Source organism: Trichosurus vulpecula, chromosome 8, assembly GCF_011100635.1.
Source record: "Trichosurus vulpecula isolate mTriVul1 chromosome 8, mTriVul1.pri, whole genome shotgun sequence".
Classification (NCBI taxonomy): domain Eukaryota; kingdom Metazoa; phylum Chordata; class Mammalia; order Diprotodontia; family Phalangeridae; genus Trichosurus; species Trichosurus vulpecula.
Genome location: NC_050580.1, coordinates 43,608,921 through 43,631,770, shown reverse-complemented (window position 1 = coordinate 43,631,770; position 22,850 = coordinate 43,608,921). Strand labels below are relative to the sequence as shown.

The 22,850-nt window shown below is 38.3% G+C and overlaps 1 protein-coding gene across 1 annotated transcript in view; it reads left to right on the top strand.

Annotated features, from left to right (window-relative positions):
* Nucleotides 1-21,574: 21,574 nt before the first annotated feature.
* The window catches only part of WNT8B (Wnt family member 8B), a gene marked incomplete at its 5' end in the record, with an annotated part of 31,043 nt that continues 29,767 nt past the window's right edge, over nucleotides 21,575-22,850 (top strand). Inside the window, one exon of the mRNA XM_036736479.1 lies at nucleotides 21,575-21,639. Within this exon, the coding sequence (XP_036592374.1) occupies nucleotides 21,575-21,639 (65 nt within the window). The remainder of the gene's footprint in view (nucleotides 21,640-22,850) is intronic.

Here is a 22,850-nt window from a genome sequence, read left to right as displayed (position 1 = left end):
ATTTGAATTCAACAAGTATGTCCTTATAACCACCAGGTGTCACTGGAGAGCAAGGAAAGTCAAGTTGTCAGCTACCTCTGAACCACACTTGATCACTCTCTTCTGGATGTTCTCCACCTTGTCTTTCCTAAAATGTGGTTTCTAGAACTCTGATAGTGCACATCTGGAGAATTCTCTTTACCCATATGTTTCAGAGCTTCCCTAGCAACAGACTCGGGTGCGGCTTTCCTTTCTTTCTAGGCCATTGCTATCCACAAACAAGAGAAAAGAAGAAATAGCTATCCAGACCCAGTTTGCTGATTTGGGGGGCTGTACTGGTTCATGTTTACCAGGGATACCTTCCTGGTTATATGACTCCCTTTCTTTCTTTCAGAACTTCAATTAAAACACTCTGATAGGAGCAGCTAGGTGGTGCAGTGGGTAAAGTTAGGGAATCTGAGTTCAAATTTGGCCTCAGATACTTACTAGCTATGTGACCCTGGGCAAGTCACTTGACCCCAACTGCATAAAAACAAACATGTTCTCACAAACTCTCATCTCTTTGAAATGTATAATTCTGAACCTCCAGATTCAGAGCAGATGCTTGAACCAAATGTATCCTCCAAAACAGGGAATTTCTTCTCTTTCTCTTATGATCACATTAGGAGTGTGCTGGAGCCAGCTCTATAGGCTTCAGAGAGTTGTTACATTTTCAGTGTGAACATTTACTCTTCAGAAATTGTCAAGCTACAAATCAGGATTTGATTTAGTGTTTTATTGAGTGCCTAGACTTTAAAAAGTGTTGGAGGAAATGTTAATAACGCAGTTGGAACTTAAAAGCATATCTTGCATTTTCAGAGAGCTGGTTGTTAAACATTTACCAGCACACTCCTGATCATAGTCCAACTCATACGTGTATCCCCCTAGACAAATTACTCCAGGTTCAGGATGCTCTGTGGGTTTGTACCCACTCACAATTTACAGCTCACATGCTTCCAAAAATGGGTTTATTTTTACTAGATAAGCAGAGGAGACAATTTCAAGCAAGGACATTTAATGAAATGGCATGCTAAGATAACTATCTTTAGAACATTTCCTCCCCAAACCTCAGGCACACTCTCCTACAAATACATGCACCATTGATGAGAAGAGCAGACACACCTAGAAGACACATACTGTATGGAGAGGGACATAGCACATACATAAGGAACTCATATGGCTGGGGCACATATATTAAACATTTATTTTTGCAAAATTTTGAGTTCCAAATTTTTCTCCCTCCCTCTCTTCCTTCCCTCCTCCCAAGACAACAAGCAATCTGGTATAGGTTTTACATGTACAGTCATGTTAAACATATTTCCACATTAGTCATGTTGTGAAAGAACAATCAGAACAAAAGGGAAAAACCATGAGAAAGAAAGATAAAAAAGTGAAAATAGTATGCTTTGATCTGCATAGTTCTTTTTCTGAATGTGGTTAGCATTTTCTATCATGAGTCTTTTGGGATTGTCTTAAATCATTGCATTGCTGAGAAGAGCTAAGTCTATCAAAGTTGTCATGGCACAGTGTTGCTGTCACTATGTACAGTGTTCTCCTTGTTCTGCTCACTTCACTCAGCATTAGTTCATGTAAGTCTTTCCAGGTTTTTCTGAAGTCTGACTGCTCATCATTTCTTATAGTACAGTAGTATTCCATTATATTCATATACCACAAGTTGTTCAGCCATTCCCCAATTGATGGGCACACTTTCAATTTCCAATTCTTTGCCACCACAAAAAGAGCTTCTCTAAAATATTTTTGTACATGTAGGTCCCTTTTCTTTTTCACGATCTCTTTGGGATACAGACCTAGAAGTGGTATTGCTGGGTCAAAGGGTATGCACAATTTTATAGACCTTCGGGCATAGTGGCTGGAGCACATATATTGAAGAATGCATGCATTGGGAATATGTAGGGCCAGGATGCATATGTGAATGAGGCACACATATCCATGGGCCCAGGCTGCACTTGTGGAGGGTCACATAGATAAATAGGAAATATATGCATCTGGGGTGTGTATAGAGAGGGGCATCTCATGGCTCCAATGCAGCAGGACTTCCTAGGCCTTGTGGTAATGTTATCACACTGTTCCTGCTATCTGCTGATCTTGGCTGACTTACGGCCTCTGCCTAGTCCATAATCTTTTCCAGGTATGTGTTCATGGTGGATAGCGTAATTCATGGCTCAGGGCCTTCCAAAGTCTGGACACAGATGAACTGGGTCAGATCCTGGGCTAGAGGATGATCAAGGAAGGACAAGTCTCTTTTAATTATTATACTTCCACCCAGAATTTACTCTGATAAATTTCCAATGTAGTTCATGTCTTACTTTTCACACATTTGGGTAATGAGGTCTCTAGACCCAGTATAAACCCTCAACGGAGCAAATGCGTGTCAGGTAGAAGAGAGCCCTTGTCTGACTCCACTGAAATATAAAAGGAAGTGCCTGTAAGTGATTACAATTTGCAACTCCATCCCAGCCCATTAATGATTTACACTAGCATAATTTACACTAGTGGCTGCTATTTCTTAGACTAGAAAAGTCTACTCTCACAACTCTAGCCTCTGCCCCGTGTCCAGAGAGGTAAAGACAAAAGGCATCCAGGCACTTGAGGTTTAGGTAGTCCCCTCTCAGGTCACTTGGAGAAGCACATGGAGCTTACCAGTTAAGGTCACAGAACCAAAGAATCTGGAGGTAGAACTTCAGAGTCCAGCTGGTCCAAGCCTCTCATTGCATAGGAGAAACTATAGTGGCCATCTTTTCAGCCCAAGATAACAAATTTGACCCACAGGGAAGTGACCAGGATAGGAACTGGAGAGCAAAGATGGGCTGGGAACATAGACTCAGCACCCAGAGCTCCAAAATAGGCCAGGAGAGTGGGGACACCAAGAGCTAATCATGGACTCAGCCCCTGGCACAAACTCAGTACAAGGTATCCCAGAGGGGCCAGGCAAGCAGCAAATGTATGGCCAGAGCTGATAGTGGGCTCATCTTCAGGCCCAAGTCAGCAGTGTAGAGTCTCCCAGACGGGCTGGGAGCATGGACTTGGCACTCAGAGCCCAGAGCTGGAGTTGCCTAGAGTAGATTGTGGATTCAACTTCTCTACCATCTACCCCACCCAACACCACACAACAATTTGGGGATTGCAAGTCTTCCAGAATGACCAGGATCAAAAATCCATCCCCCAGACTACCTCATATTTATTAGATTGGCTAATAGGATAGAAAAGGTAAATGACAAATGTTGGAGGGGATATGGGAAAAATGAGAAATTAATGCATTGTTGGTGGAGTTGTGAACTGATTCAACCATTCTGTAGAGCAATTTGGAACCATGCCCAAAGGGCTATAACACCATGCACATCCTTTGACCTAGCAATACCACTACTAGATCTGTATCCCAAAAGAGATAAAAAACAAAAAGGAAAAGTACCCATATATAAAAAAATATTTATAGCAGCTCTTTTCTGGGGGTAAAGAATTAGAAGTTGAGGGGATGCCCCTCAATTGGGGAACGGCTGAACAAGTTGTAGTATGTGATTATGATGCAATACTATTATACTGTGTGGGTAAGCAAAATGGACTCTTAGCACTGAGTTCAATCAAGTGCCCTTGAAGAGTTTGGCTTTTGTTTTCTTTGAGTAATTCAGTGTATTTCATTGAGTCTTACTAGGTGCTAAGCCCCAGGCCCAAACCCCTATTAGGTGCTAAGCCTATGTGGGTGTGAAGCTCCCAGGGGAGGTGCTAACTCAAGAGCCAATCGTAGGAGCCTAAGTTCTGGTCATTCAGATGACGTTTGATGACGTCTGAAATTCTATAAGAAGAGAAGACAGAGCCATTTGTGCAGGGCTCTCACTCGTGCTGGCTCGAGGTGATGAGGAGACTCTGGGCAGCTGTAGCTAAGATCCCTCCAGCTCATAACTCGGATGTTGGGACTTTGCTAAACTCTGGTAACTATGTATTGGGATTTGACTCAGACAAGGTCTGTCTGTTGATGTTTGTACTTCGTATTTGCTCTGAAGTTCAGGGTGCTGGCTTTTCCCCCTGAACTAAGTGAGTGATATTTGTATGTGGGATTAAAATAAGCTTGTTAACTCCTTAACGTTGCTTTCCTTAGTAAAGCAGATCAAAAGAACCTGGGCTTTTGCAGCGTGCTGGCAGCATGCTTGTTGTTGGGCTTGTGTTGGTCTTTTACCTCCACAACAGCTGCTAGCCGGATTGTTGAAACATATACTATAAGCACATGAGCAGGATACTTTCAGAAAAACCTGGAAAGACTTGCACGAGTTGATACAAAGTGAAACGTACTGTGTGCAAAGTAACAGCAGTATTACAAGATGATCAGCTGTGAATGACTTAGCTATTCTCAGCAATACAACAATCCCAGACAACTCTGAAGGACTTAGGATGAAAAATGCTATCCATACCCAGAGAAAGAACTGGTGGCATCTGAATACAGATTGAAGCATACTTCTTTTTTTTACTTTCTTTACTTTTCTTCATTTTTTCCTTGCCTATGTTTTCTTTCACAACATGACTATTATGAATATGTTTTGCATGACCATACATGTATAACCAATATCGAATTGCTTGCCCTCTCAATGAAGGGGTTGGGGAGGGAAGAAGGGAGAGAATTTGGAGCTCAAAGTTTTAAAAATGAATGCTAAAAATTGTTTTTACGAAAATTCATCCCCCAGATCTCCCAGGTAGACCAGCAAGGCTAGGTTGCCCAGAGAAGAATGATTAATTAAAAAAAAAAGATCAATTTATTCCAATGTCAGAAGTGTTCAAGGTACAAACCCAGGAGGAAAAAAGCTTCAAAATAGCAACAAACCCTTAAAAACAAACAAAATAAAACAACAACAAATCTCACAGCTTCCTACAAGAGCAATGAGAATTCCCCAAAGAAATGATACGTGAGTTCTTTAAAGATGATATTATAAATAAGTTGAGAATACTAGAGGAAATAATTGGGAGGGGGTAGAAATGAGTCACAGAGGAAAGACTTAGGAAAAGAATTAACAGTTTAACATATAAGAGATACAACATATTGCCCGAGTAACACAGTCTTTAAAAATTAGAACGGACAAAGTGGAAGTTAGGGATTTAATGAGACAATAAAAAATATTAAAACAAAATTGAAAGACTTCTAAAAATAGACAAAAACGTGCAGTATCTCATAGCAAAAAAAAAACAAAAACCTGACCTGGAAAACAGATCAAGAAGAGATAATTTAAGAATTATTGAACTCTCTGAAAGCCATGACTAAAAAAAGGGCCACGAGTTATATTTCAAGAAATCATGAAAGAAAACTGCGCAGATCTCTCACAAGCAGAAGGTGAAGTAGAAATAGAAAGACTCCACCAGTCATGAAGAGGGATTTAAAAAGAAAGGAAGAGAGGGAAAGAGCCTATGACTAGGGTTTTAGTGAGGGAAAAAGAAAAGAGTCAAGGGAATAGATCTTTGATGCTACATACAATCTTGTTCCATGTCCTTCTTCTTCTAAGTACTGATGGGGCAGGAAACAAAAAGAGTGGGGGAAGGGGGAAGTATAAGAGAATAGGATGGAGAGAAATATGTAAAAATTTTAAAAGGTTTTGCACAAATTCAATGCAAATAAGATTTAAAAGGAAATCGTTAACTGAGAAAAATCTTTGCCACGGCTTCATCTGATAATGGTAATGATAATGATAATATAAGAAAATGATTCAAATTTGTAAGCATAAGAATCATTCCCAATTGATAAAATAGTCAAAGGATATGGACAAGCAGTTCTTAAGGAAAGGAACAATCTGTCTCTAGCCATATAAAAATGCTCAAAAATAATTAGAGAAGTGAAAGTTAAAGCTACTCTGAAGTTCTACCTCACAATCATCAGATTGGCAAAATTAACCAAAAAAAGGAAAACGACAAATGTTAGATGCGCTGAAAGAAAACAGACACATTTATGCATTGTTGGTAGAGCTATGAATTAATTGCCCCAGCCATTCTGAAAAGCAATTTGGAACTATGCCCTAAAGTTACTAAAACTTTGCATACACTTTCGTTCAGGATTTCCACTACTAGGCATATATCCCCAAGAGAAACATGAAAAGATTTGTATGAACTGATGCAGAATGTGGTGAGTAGAACCAGGGGAACATTGCATACTATAACATCAACATTGTAAAAACAAACAATTTTAAGACTTAAGAACTCTGATCAATGCAATGACCAATCTTGATTCCAGATGACCAGTAGTGAAGAATGTGGCTTACCTCCTTACACAGAGCTAATGAGCCAACACAAATAAAGAGACACACATTTTTGGGATGTGGCCAGTGTTGTAATTTGTTTTGCTTATGTGTTATAAGGATTTTGAGGTTTTAAAGATTAATTTGTTTATTTTTAGTTTTCAAAATTTACTGTTATATGATTTTAAGTTCTACATTTTCCCCCTCCCTTCCCTCCCTCCTCATCAAGACGGCATGCAATATACAATATATCCACATTAGTCATGCTGTGAAAGAAGAATCAGAACAAAAGGGAAAAACCATGAGAAGAAAAAAAAGAGAGAAAAATAGTATGCTTCAATGTGCGTTTAGACTCCAGAGTTCTTTTTCTGAATGTGGCTAGCATTTTCCATCATGATTTTTTTTGGGATTGTCTTACATCATTGCATTGCTGAGAAAGCTAAGTCTATCAAAGTTGGTCATTGCACAGTGTTGCTGTTACTGTGTACAATGTTCTCCTGGTTTTGCTCATTTCACTCAGTATCAGTTCATATAGGTCTTTCTAGGTTTTTCTGAAATCTGTATGATCATCATTTCTTATGGAACAATAGCATTCCATTACATTCATATACCATAACTTGTTCAGCCTTCCCCCAGTTGATGGACACCTCAATTTCCAATTCTTTGCCACTACAAAAAGAGCTGCTATAAATATTTTTGTACATGTGGGTGTTTTTCCCTTTTTCATGATGTCTTTGGGATAGGATTTTGTTTTTATTTTACTATTTTCAGTGTTGGGGGGAATGTGGAAGGTTAAAAAAATATAGATGCTTGATCAAATAATAACATTTAGTTTAGAAAATAAAAGTGACAAGGCCCTCATTTACCCAATAAGTCCAGGTAAAGAACCTTAACTCCTTTCCTCCCCATGGGAGAATCTTTTAGTTTTCAGAATCTTGGCTATTAAAGTCTTTTTTTCCTCTGAAAGGAGAGCCTGGCCTCCAGAAACAAAACTCGGAGCAGCTAATCAGCTACCTAGCTCCTAAGAGCAGTGTCTCTGTCCCAAGATCTTATCTGACTTAGGGTTAGAAAGTCCTTGTAATTCCCATTTAATGTCATGGCACCAGGATGGCGACAGGTGCCAGCTGACAGTTTTGTGAGCCACTACTCAGTTCTAAGTCCCAGAACCAGAGCAGAGTTAGAAGATGACCTGTGAACAGGGGTGGCATTCCCAGGTAGGGAGGCCCTGGGTGCTGTACTAAGAAAGGAAGAATTTTAGAAGCCAGCCACAGCAGTGGTGTGATGCAGACCCCAAGTTTAGAGCAGACTGTCCCTTCCAGCATCTAGCCCAACCTGCAAAGGAAAAACAAAAGCAGGAATCAGATCAAAGGGGATCTTTGATTCTGCCACACTGAACTAAAATAGCTTTCTAGATGGCTGATAGGGGCTGAATCCAACATCAGTATACTCTTGCTCAGACCCAAATCCGGTTCAGAAACTTGTAGAATTCAGGCCAGGGGACTAGTAAAAAGACTGTACTCTAGATTGGACCACTTTCAAAGCACTAAAGGCTTGCAGGTCCCCAAATTGTCATTGAGATCCTGGAATAACACAACACTCAATACCCAAAGAAAGGAATAATAGGAGAAGCCCAGATCTTCCCTCCAGAAGTGTCACAGAGCCCAGTCCTAACATCAAAACCCAAGTTAAACAGTAGGCTGAAAAAAAAACCAAAAAAAAAAAAGAACTTTACCACAATGAACTATTATGGTGGCAGAGATACTCAAGACACAAACACAGAAGAGAATGACTCTAAAACATCTACAAGCAATGCCTCAGAAAAAAAAAAAACATGGGTTGGTGCAAACTCAAGCAGGACTCCTGGTAGTGATAAAGTAAGAGTTTAAAATGTCTTGTTTTTTTTTGTTTTTTTTTTTTTACAAATGAAATGAGTGCTTGAGGGGAAAAAATGGAAAAGAAATGAGAACTACAGGAGAAAAGGGAATTAACATCTTAGCTCAAGAGGGACAAAACTTTGTCCAAGAAACAAACTCTGAAAAAATTAGAATGGACCAAATAGAGGCCAATTACTTCCTGAGGCAACAAGAAATATTAAAGTCAAAAGGATGAAAAAATAGACAAAAATGTAAAGTATCACATAAAGAAAACAACTGACCTAGAAAATAAGTCAAAGAGAAAAATAATTAAGAATCATTGGACTATCTGAATGCCATAACTAGAGAGAGAGAGAGAGAGAGAGAGAGAGAGAGAGAAAGAGAAGAAAGACAGAGACAGAGAGACAGAGAGAGGAAAGAGACAGAGAGAAGGCGCATAGACATGGCATTTCAAAAATTCTTAAAAGGAAATTGCCAAATCCCCCTTCAAACAACTTTAAAATAACACCTCGAATCAAATTCTGGAGTGGCAGAGCCAACAAAAGGTCAGAGTGAGACATTCTTCCAGCCCAAGACAACTTGGGTCAGAAGGAGAGATCTGTGACACAGGGTTGGAGACTGTTACAAACCCATGTGGATGAAAAACCAGTGATGGGACTAGGTGCTAGCAACAGAAGAAGCAGCTTTGGGAGCTTTCAAGTCAGAGACAGTAACGGTATCTGGCAACTATCCAGAAAGATACTATAGGGGAACTCTGTGCTAACACTGAACACAGGACCAGATGCTGTTTGGCAGCTCCATTGCCTATATCCACTTTTGAGTCATAATTCAAGTGGGGAAAGGAACACTTTCAATAGTATCAGTTTTGGTCATAGGGGAACAAGGACCCTGAGGAACAGTAGGAATTATAATCCCAAGAATCAGGGGCCCTTCCAAGGTAAGGACCAGAGTGCAGATTAAGAGAGCAGTGCCCACACCCTTCTCCAGATCACACCACTTGGAAGCCCCAAAAACTTCCAAACTCCCATAACTAGCTCTGAAAAGAGCAGTGCAGAAAAGCCTGAAGCTTGAAAAAAGAACTCTTCCCCTACCCACCCCACCCCCCACTCCAGGAACAAAGCCCAACTTTAAAATAACGTTCAAATTCAAGAAATAGGATGGGGAAATGGGCAAACAACAAGAAAAGGATCTGATCATAAAAAGGTACTATGGTGACAGGAAAAATCAAGACACAAATTCAGAAGAAGTGAAGTCAAAACAGCTATAAGCAAATCCTCAAAGAAAAATGTGAGTTGACACAAGCCCAACTAGAATTCTTGGAAGAGCTAAAAAAATTTTATTTTCAAAATCAAATAAGAGTAGTAGGGTAAAAATTAAAGAACTGAGAGTAAAAGAAAAAAACTATGAAAAGATAATTAACATCTTGGTAAAAAAGGCACAAAAATACTGAAGAAAATAACACCTTAAAAAACAGAATTGGCCAAATGAAAAATTGACTGATGAAAATAACTCCTTAAAAACTAGAATTGGGTAAATAGAAGCTAATGGCTCCACAAGACATCAAGAAACAATGAAACAAAGTCAAAAGAATGAAAAAAATGAAAAAAATGTGAAATATTTCATCAGAAAAATAGCTGACCTAGAAAACAGATGGAGGCAAAGTAATTTAAGAATTATTTGACTGCCTAAAATCAATGATCAAAGTAAGAGCCTAGACATCATATTTCAAGAAGTGATAAAGAAAAACTGCCCTAATTTCCTAGAACCAGAGAGTAAAATAGAAATTGAAAGAATCCACCAATCACCATGTGAAAGAGATACCAATAGCCAAATTCCAGAGCTCCCAGGTCAAAATGAAAATAATTCAGTAGAATGGGGGAAATTATCTTACATAAAAGAAGCAGATAAGGAGGGAGAAATGGTGGAGGTGGGAGCAATTCTTGAGCCTCATTCATACCTAAATTGTTTTTTGTTTGTTTGTTTGTTTATTTGGAGGGGGGAAGGCAGGGCAATTGGGGTTAAGTGACTTGCCCAAGGTCACACAGCTAGTAAGTGTGCCAAGGGTCTGAGGCCAGATTTGAACTCAGGTCTTCCTGACTCCAAGGCTGGTGCTGTACTCACTGTGCCACCTAGCTGCTCCTTAAATTGGTTTAAAAAGGGAAAAATACATATACATACTCAATTAGTAATATAAATCTATCTTACCCAATAGGAAAGTAGGAGGGGAAAAGGATAAGGGAAATGGTGGGGGGTGATAAAAGGGAGGGCAGATAAAAGAAGGCAGTGATCAGAAGCAAAACAGACTTTAGATGAGGGGCAGGAGAGAGAGAGAGAGAGAGAGAGAGAGAGAGAGAGAGAGAGAGAGGGAAAAAGGGAGGGAGAGAGGGAGAGAGAGAGAGAGAGAGAAAGAGAAAGACAGAAAGAAACAGAGAGAGAGAGACAGAGAGAGAGAGAGAGAGAGAGGGAGAGAGAGAGAGAGAGAGAGAGAGAGAGAGAGAGAGAAGGATAAATAAAAGAAAATAGGATGGAAGGAAATGCACAGTTAGTAATCATAACTATGAATATGAATGGGATAAATTCACCCATAAAATGGAAGTAGATAGCAGAATCATTTAGAAACCAGAATTCAGTAATACGTTGTTTACAAGAAGGACATTTGAAACAGAGAGACTCACACAGAATTAAAATAAGGGGCTAGGCAAGAATCTATTATGTTTCAGCTGACATTTAAAAAGGGGGGGGGGCAGTGGCAGCAACCTTGATCTCAACAAAACAAAAGAAAAAAGACCTAAATAAAAGAGTTGAAGAAGAAAACTACGTTTTGCTAAAAGGCAGCATAGATAATGAAGTAATATCAATGCTAAACATGCTACTAAACATGTAGGCACCAAATGGCATAGCATCCAAATTGTTAAAGGAAAAATTAAATTAATCACAGAAGGAAATACTTAGTAAAACTATGGGGGAATCTCAACTTTCTCCTCTCAGAGCTATATAAATCTGGCAGTAAAATAAATTAGAAAGAAGTTAAGGAGGTGAATAGAATCTTAGAAAAGTTAGATATGATAGGCCTCTGGAAAAACTGAATGGGAAGAGAAAGAAGTATACCTTTTTCTCAGTTGTATATGGCATCTTCACAAAAAGGGACCATGTATCATGACATAAAATCTTGCAACCAAATACAGAAAAGCAAAATTTTATATGTGTCTTTTCCAGACCATAATGCAATAAAATTACATTCAGCTGAGGGCCATGGAAGCATAGATTAAAAGTTAATTGGAAACTATATAATCTATTCCTAAAGAATGAATGAATCAAAGAACCAAGTATGGAAATAATCAATCATTTCATTAAAGAGAATGACAACAATGAGGCAATATACCAAAATTTGTGGGATGCAACTAAAGCAGTTTAGGGGAAATTTTATATCTCTAAACACATCAATAAAACAGAGAAAGAGCAATAATTGGGCATGCAACTAAAAAAAAAAAGACAGAGAAAGAACAAATTAAAAATCACCAACTAGACACCAAAATGAAAATTCTAAAAATCAAAGGAAAGATGAATAAAATTGAAAAAAAAACAATTGAACTAATAAATAAAGCTAGAAGCTGATTACATAAAAAATAAAATAGATACACCATTGCTTAATTTGCTTAAAAAAAAAGAACAAAAACAAATTACCAATATCAAAAATGAGAAGGTAAATATATCACCAATAAAGGTGAAATTAAGTAATTATTAGGAGTAATTTTGCCCAAATATATGGCAGTAAAACTGACAATCTAAGTGAAATATATGAATATTTACAAAAATATAACTACCAGATTAACAGAAGAAAAATAGAATACTTAATTAACCCTATCTTAGAAAAAGAAACTGAATAAGCCAATTTTCCTTGTATAAATAAAACCTACATAGCCAAGAATAGAAGAAATACAGAAAATTTGGGGGCGGGGCATGGAACTTTCATAGACAATCTCTCAGACAAGATGTGTTTGGACTGGGATATTCCTGTGGTGTAGAAAATGATAAGCTGTTTGATTTAGAAAAACATGGAAAGACTTGAACCTATGAAGGGAGATGCTCTCCACCTTCAGAGAAACAGATGACAGATAGAAATAAGTATACTACTGTCTTACATATATGTATATTAATGTATATGTGTGTGTATATGTGTATGTTTTAGATATCTATGTATATGTGTGTGTATGTGTGCTTAATTATAGCCTTCTTTGGGGGGAGAGGGAGGGATGGGAAAAAATAAAGTAAAAAATGCACAGCAGAGAACAAAAGAAAACCAACAAAGAAGCAAAGAAAAGCTGATCAACTTTGAAAACAATGTGTAGTGTTTATTATATAGGTTTTCTTGAAATGGAAATTTATTGTTTTATATTGAATCCTCTCTTATGTTCTACTGTGTACATAGCAATTTTTTCTTTTCTCATTTTGTATTTAAATTTAAAATTTTATTAAATGTATAATTTTTAAAAATTTAGCAAATCATTAAAAAAAAAAGAAATTGAATAAGCTATCTATGAGCTTCCTTTAGAAAAATTCCCCAGGACCAGATGGATTTACAAGTGAATTCTACCAAACATTTAAGAAACAATTAATTCTAATACTACATAAATTATTTTTTAAAATAGATAAAGGAGTCCTACCAAATTCCTTTTATGACACAAATATAGTTTTGATGCCTAAACTAGGAAGAGTGAAAACAGAGAAAGAAAATTGTAGGCCAATTTCCTTAATGAATATCAATACAAAAATGTTAAATGACATACTAGTAAAGAGATTATAACATATAACAGTACATCACAAAGATCATACACTATGATGAGGTGAGATTTATATGAAGACTTCAGGGCTTGGTTCCATATTGGAAAAACTATCAGCATAATTGACCACATCAATAACAAAAACAACAAAAATCATGTGATTATATGAATAGATACAGAAAAAGCCTTTAACAAAATACAATACCTGTTCTTAATTAAAAACACTAGAAAGCATAGGAATAAATGGAGCCTTTCTTAAAATACATAGTATCTATCTAAAACCAAGAGCAAGCATTTTCTGTAACATGGATAAACTTGAAGCCTTCCCAATAAGATCAGGGGCGAAGCAAGGATATCCGTTATCACCATTGTTATCCAATATTGTACTAGAAATGCTAACTATAGCAATAAGACAAAAAAATAAATTGAAAGAGTATAAGTAGACAATGAGGAAACAAAGCTATTGCTCTTTGCAGATGATATGATGGTATACTTAGAGAACTCTAGAGATTCAACTAAAAAAAACTAGTTGAAACAATTAACAAATTTAGCAAAGTTGCAAGATATAAAAAACCCACATCAATCAACATTTCTATACACTACCAAAAAAACCTAGCAGCAAGAGATAGAAAGAGAAATTCCATTGAAAATAACTGCAAATGGACACATACAGAGAAAGATCTATGAAGTTTGAATGCAGATCAAAGATACTATTTTCACTTTTCTTGGTTTTTTAAATTTTTTTGAAGTTTTTCCCTTTTGTTCTATTTTTTCTTTCATAACATGACTAATGTGGAAATATGTTTGACATGATTGCACACATATAACCTATATCAGATTGCTCGTCATCTTGGGGAGGATGGAGGGAAAGGGAATGGAGAAAAATTTAGAACACAAAATTTTACAAAAATAAATATTAAAAACTATTTTTACATGTGATTGGAAAAAATAAAGTACTATTTACAAAAAAATAACTGCAGGCAATATAAAACACTTAAGAGTCTACCTGCCAAGACAAACCCTGGGACTATATGAACATAATTATAAAACACTTTTCACACAAATAAAGACAGATCTAAATAATTGGAGAAACATGAATTGCTCATGGGAAGGCTGAGCCAATATAATAAAAAATGATAATTCTACCTAAATTACATTACATTTACAATCAAACTCCAAAGAATTATTTTATAGAACTAGGAAAATCATAACTAAATTCATCTGGGAGAAAAAAGGTCAAGAATATGAAGGGAAGGGGCAGCTAGGTGGCACAGTGAGTAGAGCACCAGCCCTGGAGTCAGGAGGACTTGAGTTCTAATCTGGCCTCAGACACTTGACACACTTACTAGCTGAGTGACCTTGGGCAAGTAGCTTAACCCAATTGCCCTGCCCTCCCCTCTGTGGAAAAAAAAAGAATATGAAGGGAATCGGTGAAAAAAAATGTGAAGGAAGGAGGCCTTAGCAGTACCAGATTTCAAACTATATTACAGTGGTATTCATCAAAACAAATCTGGTACTGGCTAAGAAACAGTGTGGTGGATCAGTGGAATAGATTAGGCACTACAAAATATAATAAGAAACGACCATAGTAATTTTCTGTTTGATTAACCCAAAGATCTACATTTTTGGGGTAAGAAGTCACCATTCAACAAAAATTGCTGGGAAAATTGAAAAGCACTTTGGAAGATAGTAGGCATAGACCAACACACACACACACACACACACACCCACACACACCATATATCAAGATAAAGTCAAAATGGATACATGACTCAGAGATAAAGGGAGATATGATAAGTAAATTAAGGGAGCATGGAAAATGTACCTGTCAGATCTATGAGTAAGGAAAGAATTTTATGACCAAACAAGAGATAGCGATCATGGGAAGTAAAATGTATAATTTTGATTATGTAAAATTAAAAATCTTTTGCATAAACAAAACTAATACAGCCAAAATTAGAAGGAAAACATGAACCTGGGGGTGTGTTCCTCTGATAAAGGTTTCATCTCTCAAATATATAAGGAACTGAATTAAATTTATAAAAATAAGAACTATTCTCCTGCTGATACCTGGTCAAAGGACATGAACAGGCAATTTTTCAGAAGAATTCAAAGCTATCAATGGTCATACGAAAAAATGCTCTAAATCACTACTAAGTAGAGAAATGCAAATTAAAACAACTCTGAGGTTCCACTTTACGTGTCTCATATTGGCTAATGTGACAGAAAAGGAAAATGACAAAAAAGAAAGGAAAATGACAAATGCTGGAGGGAATGTGGAAAAATTGGGACACCAATGCACTGTTGGTGGACATGAACTGGTCCAACCATCCTGGACAACAATATGGAGCTATGCCCAAAGGGCTATAAAATTGTGCATACCCTTTGACCTAGCAATACCACTTCTAGGTCAAAGAGATGAAAGAAACGGGGAAAGATCCATTTGTACAAAAAATATAGCTAGCTTCATAGATCTTTATTATTTTTATTTTTGACAAAGTACTTTTTTGTAAAAGATCTAGACTCATAGCAATATAACACAGAATAGTGAGAAAGAAGATTGCTTAGCTCAATACTACCACAAAGAATGTTGCCTTGAGGGGAGAAGGTTATATTAAGACAACTGGTCCTTTCTCTGACATCTATCGGTTCCTTTCTACAGTTGTAGCCTGTGTGGACTCCTCATACCCAATCTTAATATCTGTTTTCTTCTGAACTCCTTTCTGTTCTTTTTATATATATTTTTAAAGACAATTCAATGACCTCATTTCTTTTTTTGCACTTTTTGGGGGCAACATAGCAATTCTTTTTGTGGTTGCCAAGGATTGGAAACTGAGGGGATGTCCATCACTTAGGGGATGGCTGAACAAATTGTAGTGTATGATTGTGATCGAATACTATTGTGCCATAATGATGAGCAGGATGGTTTCCAAAAATCATGAGAAGACTTATATGAACTAACGCAAAGCAAAGTGAGCAGAACAGAACATTGTACACAGGAACAGCAGTATTTTGAAGATGATCAACTGTGAAAAACTCGGCTGCTCTAATCAAGACAATGATCCAAGACAATTCCAAAGGACTCATGACAAAAAATGATATCTTCCTCCAGAGAGAAAACTAATGAACTCTGAATGCAAATTCAAACATACTTCATTTTTTTTCTATGTTTTCTTGCCTTTTTTGTCTGTTTTCTTTTGCAGCATAGTTAGTATGGAAATATGTTTTGCATGACTTCGCATGTATAAATGATACGAAATTACTTGCCTTCTCAAGAATTAATTTGGAACTCAATTTTTTAAAAAAAGAATGTTAAAAATTTTTACGTGTAATTAGGAAATATTTATTAAAAATATATTTTAAAAAAGAATACAATAAACCTTCCAACTTTTTTTCATTCTAGAAATTTAATTACAACCATATAATTTTTACTCTTGCATTTTCTCAATAGTTTCTTCCTTGTATTTGCCCTTTTCCTTTCCTACGTGGAGAGATTTGGCTTTTTGCTCAAGGATCTTTTTGCGATCTTTGTCCAGCTTTACCCTTGTGATTACCACCTTGCTGGGATGAATGCCCACATGGACAGTTGTACCATTAGCCTTCTCCCACTGCACATGGTCAATGTAGATCACATATTTCTTTCTGTAAACCTGGACCACCTTGCCAACTTGCTGTTCTTTGTAGTGTCCTCAAACAACCTGGACTTCATCATCTTTTTGAATGGGCATTGTACTTCTGTCTCAGCTCCTTAGAAAGAGGAGAAGACATGATTTTCCTCCATATGTGGGAAGGGTCATTGAAATGCCTCTTGTGGCTTGCTTTGGTCAGAGGTCACGAAGGGATTGAACTTCATTTTGACCTCAGAGCCACGGTGGAAGGGAAGAGCTACAACTTTTTATATCTTGAAAAAAAGAGAAAAAAAGAAAGAAAATTGCCTAGGTCTCTTAGAACCAGAGGGCAAAGTGGAAATAGAAAGAATCCACCAATCACCTCCTTAAAGAAACCCAAAATGAAAAGTCTCAGGAACATCACAGCCAAAATCCAGAGCTTTTAGGTCAAAGAAAAAAAATACTGCAAGAAGCCAGAAAAAAAGATTGCAAGTATCAAGGAGCTACAGTCAAGATCACACTACAATTTAGCAGCTACCACTTTACAGGAGCAGAGAACTTAGAATATGATATTCCAGAAGGCAAAGAATTTGAGCTAAGGGCCAAGAATATCTTACTGAGAAAAATGAAATATAATTGCAAAAAAGAGAAAAATGGATCTTTAATGATATAGAGGACTTCCAAGCATTCCTGATGAAAAAACCAGAGCTACAGAGAAAATTCAAAGTTCAAACACGGAAGTGAAAAGAAACATAAAAAGGTAAAAATGAATGACCAATGATAAAGGACTAAACATGGATAAATTGCTTACATTCAAATCTGGGAAGATGATACATGGATCTTCTCTGAGCCCCATCATTATCAGGATTCATGGAGAGAATCCAACTGGACAAGGCCTGGGAGTGGTTCTGTTATGTATTAACAATCTTAAGAAAAAAGTGGAAAGAGAAGGAAAGAATACGCTGTTTGGAGAGGAAGGAAAAGGAAGGTTAAGGAGAACCATCTCAAATATGGAGGGTGTACGAGTATATATCTACATAAACAAAGTCAGTGGGCAACTAACACTTGAATCTCACTCTCATTTGAACTGGTCAAAAGAAAGAATACACACACACATACACACACACATACACAAAGCTGCTGACTGAAATACATTTCACTAAACAAGAAAATGAGGTGGAGAAGGAAGGGAGAATTTGAGGGGGTATAAATTAAGGGAGTGATTAAAGTAAACTCTAAGGTACGCAAAATATGTATAGCTCTTTTTGAGGCGGCAAAGAATAGGAATCTGAAGGAGTCCCCATGAATTGGGGAATAGATGAACAAGTTATGGTATATGAATGTAATAGAATACTATATATTGATATCTTATCAGTATAATGACCAACTACAATTCCAGAAGACTAATGATGAAACATACTACTCACTTCATGATAGAGAGGTAAAGGACTCAAAGTACAAAATGAAACAATTTTTTTTGACATGGCCAATGTAGAAATTTGCTTTGATTGAATATACATGTTTGTGATGGGTTTTGTTTTTCTGGAATTCTCATTCGGAAGTTAGGGTTGGGGTTGGGAGGGTTAGAAGACAAATCCTGACTGATTAAAATGAATAAAATATTTTTTGAAAAAGAATGGGAGTTACAGGGGACACAGTAGTAGAGACAGACAGGTCTGGAATGCAACATGGAGATGGAGATAAAGTCAAGGTGTATGGAAATGAGAAAATAGGTCACATGAGTTGAAGAAAGGGGTTTTCTATAGTTTGGGATTCAATATCATAGAAAAGGAGAGAATATGAAACAGGACTTTATTCTAACCACTAGGTTATGAGTCCAATCAGAGTAACAAGAGATGGGAGAAGCTCCCTTGTTGAAGGCAAGTAAGATGTTCTCTATCTGGTGTTGCTCCCTGTCTCAGCTACCAGTCTCCCAGCCTCAGTGTTTGCTGTAGCAGTCCTGTTGGTCTAGGGAGGAGGTGGGCACCTATAGCTTCATGACAGGAGCAGCAGGGGTAGACTGAGTCAGGTGGGCCCATTGTGCAACATACATCTCAACAATCAATCAATCTACAAGAATTTATTAAGCACCTACTATGTGCCATGCACTGAGGATACAAAAATAATAGTTCCTGCCCTTAAGGACTTTATATTCTATTAGGGGATTGGGAGAGATAAGTAAATGTAGAATATCCAGGAAATCCAGGACAGAGACCTGTGGGACACCCATAATTAGCAAATGTGACTGTGATAAAGATCTAGCAAAGCAGAGTAAGAAGGAATGGTCAAATAGGTAGGAGGAGAACCAGATTAGTGTCATGGAAACCTCAGAAAAAGAGAGTATCAAGGAGAAAAGGGTGATAATATCAAAAGCTAGAGAGAGGTCAAGAAGGCTGAAAATTGAGAAAAGGCGTTAGATGAGGCAATTAAGAAATTGTGAGTAACTTTGGAAAGAGCATTTTCAGCAGAATAATTGAAAGGATGATTGGAAGCCAGACTGAAGAGAGAGTTAAGAAAAGAGCAAGAGGAAAGGAAGCAGAGCCACTGATGGCTGATGATCTCAAGGAATTTGGCAATGAAAGGGAGGAGAGATGTGGGACTAGAGATAGTGGGGTAGATGATCAAGTGAAGGTTTTTTGAGGATGGAGGAGGGGTGAGCAGGTTTGTAGGCCGTAGGGAAGCTTCCAGTAGATAGGGAGAGATTGAAGATTAGTGAGAGAAGAGAAATGAAAGAGGACTGTCTGCTGGAGAAGACTGGACAGAATGGGATCGCTTGGGCATATAGAGAGGTTCGCCATTCTCTAGAAGGCTCTCTAGTACATCTAGGATCAAATATAAAATCTTGAGATTGGCTTTTAAATGTCCTTTTAACCTGGACCCTTCCTGCCTTTTCAGTGTTCTTACAAACTCACTCTGTCCATACACTCTGTGATACAGTAACCCAGGCCTCCTCTCTGGTCCTAGCACAAGATACTTCCTCTCCTGACTCTAGGCATTTTGACTGGCTTTCTCCCATCTCCCTTCTCATCTTCTGGCTTCCTTCATGTTCCAGTTGAAATCCTGCCTTTTAAAAGACTTCCTGGTTGCCCTTAATGTTAGTGCTGCCTCCCTGAGACTATCTCTGATTTATACTGTCTGTATCTTCTTTGTTCAGAGTTGTTTGTATATTGTCTTCCCTCCTGCTCCCATTAAATTCTGAGTTCCCTAAGATCAAGGAATGATTTTTTGCCTTTCTTTGTATCTTCAGCGCCTGGCACACAGTAGGCACTTAATACATGCTTGTTGACTTAACTCAGCTTGAAAGAGGAAGGGAGCTCCTGGGCATCATCAGCCTTTTTAGGGAGAAGATAAAACACATGACCTTGTAGCCAGAGGAAAAGTAAAAAACTAAGAGCAGAGGATCTAGATTTTGCCTTCATCTGTTAACTAGAAGTTTTTCATATCCTATGGATCCAATGGGAGGGTCCTGCCTCTAACAACACCTAGTTCATACAGTAGTTCAAACTGTAGGGTAGTGCTATAAGTTTAAAGAACTGCATAGGATTCTGGGTAAAGGATGAGATTCACCAGAGAGAGTGTAATTATATTATTTATGGACTGAGAGGCAGAAGGGTTAGAGAACTAGCCTTGAAACCAGGAAGTCTAGGTTTGAGTTTTGACTCTAGCATCCTGGCTGTGTGAACCTGGGCAAATTACTCGATCTCTCAGTGTTCCCAAATAACTCTCTAAGGCTATACATTATAAGTATGTAAGTTCCTCAACTAAGAGCTCCCTACCCTGATAAAACCTCAGATTTGGTTAAAAAGTTTTTTGAGTCCTTTATATATTTCCTTCACTTTCTGTGAGGTGAAATAGACTGTCTCATACCCAATCTGCATTATTACCCTAAATGTTTTCCTGGAATCTGGGGACCCCTTTAAAAACTCACATCTCTGGGGACAAAGATACAAGCTGTCTTTGAGCTGTAGTCAGATTTCCCAGAGGGACCTCTGAGTAGCGGTTAAACACACCAAAGAGATATGATTTGGGGGTGATTATCCCCAAGATTGACTTTGTTCATGTAAGTTCAGAGACTGGGGTGCTGGTTACAGTAGCACCAAATTAGATGTTATTTCATAGGATTTGTCATTTCCTGTCTAGGAACTAACAGGCTCCAATAATGTCCTCAAGTGCAGAGTCCTCACCTCCTGTAGAATGTAGGCCCCTTGAGGACGCTTTTGAAAGACATTCCTTGAGGCTGACATTTTTATCTTTACGTCCCTAGCACCAAGCACAATGTTTGGCATATAGCAGACACTTAAGAAGTGCTTGTTGATTTGAATTAAATTGAAATGCATGTCTTTTGTAATTCCCCCACAATGCCAAGCATAGGGCTGAGCATACATCGAATGCTTCAACATCAATATTTGCTATTTGACCAGAAAGATAAAGGGAAGAAATCAGCTGGGAAGGTTAGAAGGAAATTAGGTCAGAGGTTGTGTCTTCTCACCCCCTTCTCTCCATCCCTCCCTTCTGGGTCTGGCTCCTAGCAGAATGGTGCATTTTCTCTAAAGAAAGATGCCCTGGGTGTAACGAAAACTCAAAGCCTAGAGGAGAAAGGATCAGAAAATACAACTGCATCTAAATCCCCTCTGGGGACCTGTGGGGAGGGGAGGGTAAGGCACTGGGGGGGCGGGTACATGCCCCGATTATGTGGAGGGGGTTTGCTGTGTCTCTTTTTCTCCCTTTTCTCTCTTTGTCTTCTTTCCTGTGTCCCTCTTTGTCCTCTTGTTCCGTGTCCCCTTCTGCATTTGTCTGGGAGGATCCTGGGGTGTTCTTTTGATCAACCCAATCTCTCTCTGGCACTTGAATTCTGATTGGCTGAAGGGCTTAGGGAAAAAAAACTTTAATTAAGTAGATAATCTCTTCTTAGGAAGTTTGACCACTCCATTTCATTTCCCCTTCACTCTCTACTTGGGTTCATTTACCCACCAAGAAAGTTGGGGTTGGGGGAAAATTCCATCCAACTCTCACCGAGGAGCTCCTCTCTGCTCCCTGGATTGCGAGTCTTCATCCTGTGACTGCTTCTCATGGAGCCCCCAGCTTGTATATTCCTTTTCACTTGTGTCCTCCAGCTCAGCCACACCTGGTAAGTGACCTGGTTGCCTGCTCAGAACTTTGGACAGGTAGAGGTCTTTGTCCCCGGGAAGAGTCCTCTTGTCTTCCCAACCTTGAACCCCACTTCTTGTAGAAACTTTTCCATCCTTGTGGGGGTAGTGGGACTCATCACCCTAAATGACAACCTCGTTTTCATTGTATATGTGGGGGAAGAAATGTTGAAGCTGAGATTTTTTTTTTCTGCTATAGTGGTATTCCCACTGACTCGAAATAAGGTAGATGGCAGACCAGTCAGGAAGTGTCTTTTTTATCCAGTCTTAGTGTTAGTGTTGACCATTGGGAAAAGGTCTGAGATGATGCTTGGAGGTGGAAACGTTAACTTTAGTCTGTTTCCTTACCTGCCTTAGATTTCATGGGACATCTCTAAGGAACTGCTCATAGCACTCATTCCCAGAAGTCAAGAGTTTCTGCTGGATCACTGGGTCCGGGTCTGGAATTTACAAGCATGTTTGAAATGAAGTATAGATAAGAAAAGTCCAAACTCTTCAGCAGGCTTCCATTTCAATGAAAATCATAGACATCCCTCTCAACTGCTTTTGAGCATCTTCCTTTGGGAAAATATTCCATGTGAGTGCGTTGTCCTTTCCATATTTGGGGGAAGGTTAATAGGGTATGGATGTGTGATTTCATTGATTTAGCGGGAACTTCCCTTCACAGATACAGATAGCTCCTCCATATAATTGGGGCATGTACCTGCCACCCCCCCAGTACCTCACCCTCCCCTCCACACAGGTCCCCAGAGGGGATTTAGATGCAGTTGTATTTTCTGATCCTTTCTTCTCTAGGCTTCGAGTTTTCATTACACCCAGGGCATCTTTCTTTAGAGGAGATGCACCATTCTGCTAGGAGCCAGACCCAGGAGGGAGGGATGGAGAGAAGGGGGTGAGAAGACACAACCTCTGACCTAATTTCCTTCTAACCTTCCCAGCTGATTTCTTCCCTTTATCTTTCTGGTCAAATAGCAAATATTGATGTTGAAGCATTCGTTGTATGCTCAGCCCTATGCTAGGCACTGAGGGGGAATTACAAAACGCATTTCCCTTCACAGACACAGATAGCCAACTCCTGTGTGATTTTAAAGTATTAAAGAGTTATGTAGGGCCCTGAGAGGTTAAGTAATTTACCTATGGTCACATAGCCAATATGTTAGCTCATACTCATAGTTCTGGAGCTGGAAGAGAA